The 9,355-nt window shown below is 38.8% G+C and overlaps 1 protein-coding gene across 1 annotated transcript; it reads left to right on the top strand.

The window, feature by feature from the left end:
• Positions 1–16: 16 nt before the first annotated feature.
• On the top strand, positions 17–7,798 carry mc1r (melanocortin 1 receptor). The gene has a single exon (XM_044209616.1). The coding sequence runs from the start codon at positions 4,524–4,526 to the stop codon at positions 5,499–5,501; it is 978 nt and encodes a 325-aa protein (XP_044065551.1). The 5' UTR covers positions 17–4,523; the 3' UTR covers positions 5,502–7,798.
• The last annotated feature ends 1,557 nt before the right edge of the window (positions 7,799–9,355 follow it).

Here is a 9,355-nt window from a genome sequence, read left to right on the forward strand (position 1 = left end):
ATATATATATATATATATATATATATATATATATATATATATAAAAAATAAAAGTGAAAGTCACTATGCTCTTTTATAAATATTTAATATTTATAATAATTTTATAAACTCCTCATACCTTCCTTTCCTACCAGATGAAAAATATAATATCCCAAATATGGCAAGGGACTCCAAAAAAAGCAAGGAATAAACATATTAATTTGTACTAAAAACAGTGCCACAAATTGCATCACAGTATTTTATAAAAGTTGCTGCAAATTCAGTCATTTCTGATGAGGAAAAATAATCTTAGTTGGGACTGATAACTCGTGGATGCATTCAAGGCAATAAGTGGGTGGGTCTCCAGTTGACATATCTCATTCTGTAGCCTTTTGTGATTAATTCACATTTTATTTTCCATAAACATGATTTAAGTTTAATCTTGTCTCCTGCTAATTTCAGCATTTACTAAATCGAAACCATCACAATGTTTGGAATCTCTTTTTCGGGCTTATCCAAGCAGAAATACGTTGGTTGAATGGTTATTTTTCACATAATCATTTCATTGGAAAACTGCAGTCTGAGAATCTAGTCTGTGCATTTTTCTTATTGTGTAAATTTTATCATTACTGCAGGATGCCTGCTGTTTTCCTGCTATGTTATGCTCCCTCACTCCTCCTCTGTTTAGAACCGATTCTTATCTCAGTTTGAGTTGACTTGCTAATATTTGATTATTTGTGGCTCGCTTCACCCAATGAAACGGTACAGAGAACTGGCCTGAATTTTTCCAGTAGTCTGCTGCTGTCCATCAAGTTATATTCAGTGCAAGAGTATGGCAAATATTTTATACATTTTTCCTAAACTTTAATATTTCCTTTGCACTCTCTCTGTCAAATACTCATGACAACATATTTATCATTCTAACCTACATCACTTATGTTTCACCCTTTTCCCCTGTGTTTCACTCTTGTGTTGCTGGTTTTTCATTATAATTACATCTGAAGATGCTGAGATGTCTCGGCCTGACAGTCAGCAAAGCCCTTACGTGGTTTTCATCTGGCAGGAGGAAGAATCTGTCTCATGACGTGCTTATTTTGTCTTCCTGTCAAACCTCTCAGACAACAACATGTCACATAAGCAGCCCAGTTGGAGCTCTTACTTATATGAATCTCTTTTTACTTTTTAGTCACAATTAGCACAGCAGATTTACATTAACAATAAAACATTTTTTAACTAGAGTCAGCTAAACTAGGTTTCTCGACCCCCAGAGGACATAAACTTGGGATACACTGAACAAATCGCCCTCTGCACATACTGTAGCTGTCCATACACTAACTTGGGTTACTCGGTGAGCCCCATGATAACAGTGTGACTGTGCTTGATGGTCAAATGATGTCATTGTTCCTAGTTCACCTGGAGCTATGGTTGATGTTGTGAGAACATTTCATGTGATCCATCGGCAGTATAGAAAGGCTTTCATATCAGTGCCACAGAAGGAGCTGTGTGTGAGGCTCAGAGTCTGTCTGTCTGATGGTCCCACCACTGCTGCACGTACATTAGTCATTACGGTATTGTTAATGAAAACGTCAGACACTAGATCTCAGAATTTAACCTGGACCAGGAGCAAATCAGTAACATAATTATCATCACCCACCTCTCCAAAAAAGTGAGCAAAGATTTCTTTCAACCTAGCTAGCTTCTGTAAAAATGCACTGTGATAAAAGGATTTGAAGTCAAACTAGTGCAAATGTGTGTAGGGCTGCAGCTAATTATTATTTTCATTATTGATTAATCTGCAGATTATTTTCTTGATTAATCATTTGGTCAGAAACTTTGTGAAAAAAGCCCTTTGTAAGTTCCCAGAGCCCAAGGTGACATCTTCACATCTTGTTTTGTCCAAAACCCAAATATTTTCACTTTATAATGATATGAAATAGAGTAAAGCTGCAAATCCTCACATTTGAGAAGCTAAAACCAGAGAATATTTGGTATTTTTGCTAGAAAAGAATACTTTAACATAATTGATTATCAAAATAGTTGTAGATTAATTGTGTGTCGATCGATAATCAATTATTTCAGGCCTAAATGTGTGTTTCGGAAAAACATTATGTGCATAGCTGTCCAGTCGTTTCAGGTCACCACATTGAGCTTAGCTTGAGTGGGATTTACCCGACTACAGGTATGGACTCATGAACCTCCTTTGAGAACCAGAACTGCAATGTTACACTTTCCGATAAAGATTTTTTTTTTTTACCTGCCTAGTGACTTCTTATTAAAATCTATTGCCTACGGTTTTCATAACACACTTCGAATCTAAAAGGTAATTTGTTCAAGATCTATTTTCAAAGCAAAACAGTCTCAGTAAATATAAAACACTCCCTGAATTAGCGACAATATCCTAATTCTTTGATTGTTATGAAGTATTTACCAATTATATCTTATTTATAGACTGCATTATGAAATTAATGATGCAACACATTAAACAGTCTCTTCAATAAATCCTGCACTAAATGCTGGATTTCCTTCTTTTTCCTCAAGTGTCCCATACTGTCGTCATCAGATCTAATCATTACATCCCAGTAAGCACTGATTTCATAATTTGCAGGTTAAAAGACGTTTAGTTGCCTATGTTAAAAAAGGGCTAAATTTGGTCAAGGTTACAAATAACCATTGTTTTAAAGGAATCAAAGTGACTACATTTCATTGTGTAGCAGGTTGCAGCCATTTATATGATGTTAAAACAATGGGAATACTTAATTTAGATGATTTTTAAACAAGTTTTAAACTAGACACTTGGACATCTTGTAAGCTGCAAACGACCAAAACACGTTTATTGGGCTGCTCAGATTTGTCTGTCTGGATGGTCAGTTGACAGTTTGGGATATCTTTTCACACTGTATATCCAAATATTCTTTATATTTACACCAATATATTTTTATTGAAAAATATGATTTTTGCAAACTAGTCTGCTCTTTATTCCAGTCCTTACACAACAACTGCAGTTCTTCCCAATTGGAAAACAGCCTTATGGATTGTTCCACATATATTTTCTCCAGGGTCAATAGCAGAATCTGACCCATTTGTCTTCTCAGATCAGCTGTTTATGCCAAACAACTGTAAAGAATAGAAGGTCTGCAAGGTCAAGAAACCAAATTAGTCAAACTCAAATCTGGAATTATCTTAAAGGTTGGGTTCATATTTTTTCATGTCTGTTTTAAAACAATACTGACATGCCCATATGCACAGTGAAATATTTTTTTTGTTTGCTGTAATTGTTTCTCGTGTTCACACCGGCTAAAAAAGGAATTTCAATGTAAGTGATGGAGGACACATTCACAGCCAAAGGTAAAATGAGGCTTCAGCAGTCTGAGCTGGACAAATCAAGAGGATATCTTTCAAAGTTACTGTTTTCAGTACATCATTCCCTTACTGTCCCTCTAATGTGGCTCAGGAAGCAACACTGTCCCTTGAAACACAAAGAGGGACTTCTGTACTAAAAGGTCTATAACTTTGGAAGATAGCTACTTGAGTTGTCTGTTTCAAAATGTGAACCTATCCTTTAATAGTGATGTAACGTCTACACTGGATTCAACAGGAGGCTAACTGCAGAAACAAGCTTTCAAAAGAAAGTACTTTTTAAACCTCATGCACAGAAAAAAATGTTTATTACTATAATCATTATTATTAAAATTAAACCACTCGTACAGATAATAGGATGCGGTATATAATTTATTCGAACAAACATGTCAAAGAGGTTAAAGATTAAATAGGCTTAACAACGCTGAAACAAAAGCATCACCGTCCTGCTCTTCTCTCCTTTTTTCCCCAAAACGCGCAGCCATTACAATGTCAGACTTTACTGAGAGAGAACCGCTGCAGCAGCAGCTGACGTTTGCGTGAGAGGAGTCGCCTGAAGTCCTTCAGAATCCAGCAACACTTTGAGAAATGTTCAAGCAAGTCACAGTCTCCAGTTCCCGAGGTACCAAAGACACTTAGTATCAGTACAGACACGCAGCGCACTCCAAGTACACTTATATACTAGGAGGTTTGCAGATGGGGAGGGGTCTGGCGCCCTATGAGAGTGAACAATCATGAGTTGTGAGCGCAATGTTTTGATGGAGAAGGAAATTTTAAGGATCTCCGTGCTGGACAAGTCGCATCCATAGGAAAGAAGAAGACTTGCGTCGAGTGTACGGGCAACACACCACAGCGAGGAGACGCACTTTTCACACGGACAAACGACAAACTCTCCAGACTACTGCGGTGTGTTAATTTGACTGTTGTTAGGGGGGCGCTTTGTGGATATTTGACAGTCAACGCGTTGATGGGTTCAACAACTGAACAAGTGCTCGGACGAAACGCTTGATTTTTTTTGGCTGTCGGGAAACGTGTGACGGCAACAGCTGATGCCGAGGCATCGCCCAAACCACAGAGAAAACTGATGAAACATTCTTACCAAGTTTGACAGTAGTAGTAAAGTATTGCTGCAGTAAAATCCATCAGGACAGCCTGTAAAGCAGTCAGTCATCATATAGAAGTCAGACATGGAAATGACCAACAGGTCCCTGCATAACCCCTCCATCCTTCATGTGGACTTGAGCCCGCTAAATGATTTTATGGAGGAGAACGAAACGAACTCCACCACCGGAGAGCGAAACTCGTTGGGCTGTGTGCAGATCCGCATCCCTCAGGAGCTCTTCTTGGCGCTGGGGCTCATCAGCCTGGTGGAGAACATCCTGGTGGTTATGGCCATCATCAAGAACCGCAACCTGCACTCGCCCATGTACTACTTTATCTGCTGCCTGGCCGTGTCCGATATGCTGGTCAGTGTCAGCAACGTGGTGGAGACCATATTCATGCTTCTCAATGACCACGGCCTGATGGACGTGCACCCTGGCATGCTGCGCCACCTGGACAACGTCATCGACGTGATGATCTGCAGCTCCGTGGTGTCCTCGCTCTCCTTTCTGTGCACCATCGCTGCGGATCGCTACATCACCATTTTTTACGCGCTGCGTTATCACAGCATCATGACCACGCAGCGCGCCGTCGCAATTATCGTGGTGGTGTGGCTGGCCAGCATCACCTCCAGCATCCTCTTCATCGTGTACCACACCGACAACGCTGTCATCGTGTGCCTCGTGACCTTCTTCTGCACCACCCTGGTGTTTAATGCCGTGCTGTACCTGCACATGTTCGTCCTGGCGCACGTGCATTCCCGGCGAATCGTGGCTTTCCACAAAAGCAGGCGCCAGTCCACGAGCATGAAGGGAGCGATCACCCTCACCATCCTGCTCGGGGTGTTCACTTTATGCTGGGGCCCCTTCTTCCTCCACCTCATCCTCATCCTCACCTGCCCTACCAGCCCCTTCTGCAACTGTTTCTTCAGAAACTTTAACCTTTTCCTCATCCTCATCATCTGTAACTCGCTCATCGACCCGCTCATCTACGCCTACCGGAGCCAGGAGCTGCGTAAAACCCTGCAGGAGCTGGTTCTGTGTTGTTGGTGCTTCGGCGTGTGACACCGTGTGCATTTAGGAAGACAACGAGAGCACCAAGTTATCAACACAATCGGTTACCTCTTCTTCCTGGATCTACATTGTGTAAGAAGCTGAAGTAAGCCGTGACTGATGATTGAACTGGCAGATGATGCCCACGCGCGACACTGTACATGACAAAGACTGCATCTCTAATAAAGACTTTTGTACATCTCATCGTGAATTTTATGAATATTTCCACGCATGGCTTCAGTTTTATTTACGTGTTTATTTATTGTTGCGTTGCGCCACTCCAGGCCCCTGCACTGTGAAACATCTGGACATTTAATCCAGTAATGACTCTCTTAACTACGCGAGATCCTTAGATTGGAAACTCTCTTAGTTAAGAGAGTCAGTAGGTAACTGGACTAAATTATAGTAACGGACAAGCATTTTATTTGCCTCTTTTTGTTGGTCGAAATATGTGATGTCTTAACTCTGCTTATAAAAGCTATTGACACCTTTTAAGAAATCAAGGAATGAAACTGAAAACCTGCAGCTGAAATGTGTTAAATTATATCTCTGAGCTGAATTTCTTCCTTCATTAAATTAAAACTGAATGTTAGTGTATAACGTGCCTGCATGTTTTTTATTTCGGCTTGGTGATCCTTCTCATTAATGAACAAATGTCTCTGCATTATGCCAGAAGCTGGATCTATTTCTTAGGGAAGTCAACTAAACTCAACACTTGACACAACAAGCTTTGTCATGCAATATTTAAAGATAATGTGACGTGTTATAGGTAATTACTGTGTGAGGTCTGGTGTTTGATCATATTAACGCCGTCCATTTCCTACTGTTTTAAAATAATTGCCACATTTGCGCATCTCATCTTCTTCAATAAAGAGAAGCATTAATTCTAATGAAAATAACGCTTACTTCATCTGAAACAGATAACAGTTGTTCATTTAGCAATGATTTAGCCGGGATAATTTGTTCAAGCATGGTGCAAGAAGAGCAGGATGTGAAATATGAGAGAAAAGTGTTGTGGCTGGTCTTCAAACGATTTGAAGCATCTTAAAAAAACACTTTGGTGGCGTTGTGTGTGAATTACTCCCCCAAAAATAAATGTCCGGGTGACTGAAGGAAAAAAAAGATGTTAGGCAAAATCACATGAAAGGCCTGGCTTGGTGGCAGGCCTGATGATGCCCAGGGCATAAGAGGGTTTATGAAAGAAGGCATATCAAAGTTATATTTCTGGAAGATTGTGTGGTTCTCTGAAATGTGCAAAAACAGATTTGGAGTCTGATTTGTTATGTAGGTCAAAGAAATGAGACATTTGTGCCTAATGGCATGTGGTGAAGTTTTTGTTTTTTTAACACTATTAGACCAATTAATACTTTTTTTGTCAATGTAACAGGCGAAGATGCTAAACTCCAGCAAATAAGACTGGGACAAATGAAAGGAAAAACCTAAATAAAAGAGCTCTGGAAATTAAGCTTACTATTTTATTTGACTTATTCTGTGATATCCTCTTTATTGATCCTAAGGATTTGTTGAAAATAGGACCTACATTTTAGACTCTAACTGAAGTGCAGTCATATCTGCCGTGGAGTGTAGGATCCTGTCTTCTCATACACAGTTCTGGGTATGAATGCTTTGTGACCGTTGTTTCCAAATTAAGGGAAAAAGACTCACAGATCCCATGATCAGCCTGTCTGCCAAGACAAAAATAATTCAATTTTACTGGTTAGATGTAGTGTGAAATGTGCATGCTAATATTGACAATAATGTAGACTGTTGTACACTGTAGTAATTGAATATTGCTTGCCATAGTATTTACTGTTGAGTAATATATGATTTACACACTGTTTTCACAGAATTACGTTCTTGATATTGTGTCAATTTTGTATTGATTTTGACTTATAACTCACATCACGTTTTTGTAGTTGTAGTAGCATTTTTATTGGTATTTTTGTTTTAATACCATAACTTTATTATCTGTATTTTTTGCTTTTGGTGTGGGAGTTGTTACAGAGGATTGTGAATGTACAGTATGGCTGTCTGGTATCTGCTATATAAATCTTTGAAAATAACCTCTTAAAGGTAATGAATGTGGTACTCAGTGCTTCGGTATATCCTCTAAAGTAATTCAACGCATATTGTAAATGCCATGAGTATAGCTAAAAAAAACTGCAGCATGCATCCCATGTTAACTTGAAACTGAGCAAAACAGGACTATGCTGTACAGTTATTTTATAGAAGGAACGTGTTATATGTAATCCTTGAAATTGTTTACATGATATCTATTTGTCTCAAATAAAGAGACCAAAACAACAAGAGCTTGTGGTAAATAACAGCAGCATTATTATTGATCACCCCTCCAAAATATTTTCCATGATTGTTCCTCTTGTTATAGTATGCTCAGTTAGCAGGTTGTTTTAATTTGGAGACCACATATCCAAACCACAGGCTTCATTCATGTGCACGCTAACAAGACAAGAGTCTGCAATTTCTCTAAGAAATGGCTGTGCAGTTAGCACCATCGGATGTGTCAGAGGTGCCAAATAAGGAGATAGACACATTAACACATTATGGCTGCTGTTCATAGTTTCAGATGTTAAAGTCTCGAGTCATCACACTCTATAATCTCTGCAGTATCTCAGGATTATCTGACGCAATATCTGCAGATGATAAACCAAGACAGAAGACATCAATTTAACTACACGTCCTTGAACTTTAACATGTTTACATTCACCATTAACACTTTTTTCTGCTTCATAGAAAAAAAAGTGCAATACAACATTTACTCTCAGCAGACAGAAGGGCCATTGATATATAACAGAGACGTTTTTGAAATGCTCCATTTTTAAACTCATGATCAACTTCAGTTGCTGTGCTGTAAATAACACCACTGAAGGGGATTTCCAACTGTAACAAATATAAATCCTCATCCTGTTCTCAAGGAAGAAATTAAAAAATCTTAATTGTTTTAAATAATTAATAAATTACTGGGTTCATTATAGTTCACCCACATGGTCATCATTGGGGGGAAAATTAATAACATTTCATCTCACAGTTTTTTAAGAGAGAACGGGCAAGAGAGCAAAACATTTAATAAAATTGTCATAAAAATGTGCCTGCAATATTTTTTAATTCTTGCTGACTTCTTGTGAATTTTTAATCATTCGATTTTTTCTTTTAATTATTTTACTGTTTGTTTTATTACAATAATTGTATTACTTGTATTTGGAATTTTTTGGCATAGCTTTTGCCCTTTCAGAGGATTATGAACGGGATTAAAAATGAAACCAAAAATGTATCAGGAAACCTTCAGTGTGATAATTGGTGATCTGGTGGTCTGTAAAAATAATTGGTCACCCTGACCAAATAATAATTTCTAGATGGTAGTTGCTGCAGGGAGTTTGCCCCATAGCTTTGAGTCGTTTGAATTTTTTGTAGGCCTTTGTCTGACTACGGAGCCCCGGAGGAGTCACTGACAAAAAACTAACTCATGCTCTCGATTTATTAATTCGTGCTCTCGATTTAAAATAGTTTTTAGCCTGAGACATCAGCTTTCAAGCTATGTCTCTCGCCGCCCGAACAAAGCCACTTTAAAGGAAACTACGCAGTAGCTGTATAGGTTAACTGCTGTCTCTGCACACAGGACAACGTCAGAACGGCAGGCAGTCAAACTCCGAGACACAATTTGTGTGGCTTTACTTGGCGGAGGCGCAGACACACACCTCTCCTAAATCACTCTACCTTTCATGTATGTTCAGTTCAGCCTCTTTCACTTTGCTCTACAAACATCATATTTGTGACAGGAAGCAGCCAAGTTTATTCTCATGAGCAGAATTGATCACATATTGCTACTGACGTTTCTACTCGGGACCAAG

Source organism: Siniperca chuatsi, linkage group LG1, assembly GCF_020085105.1.
Source record: "Siniperca chuatsi isolate FFG_IHB_CAS linkage group LG1, ASM2008510v1, whole genome shotgun sequence".
In the NCBI taxonomy this organism is placed as follows: domain Eukaryota; kingdom Metazoa; phylum Chordata; class Actinopteri; order Centrarchiformes; family Sinipercidae; genus Siniperca; species Siniperca chuatsi.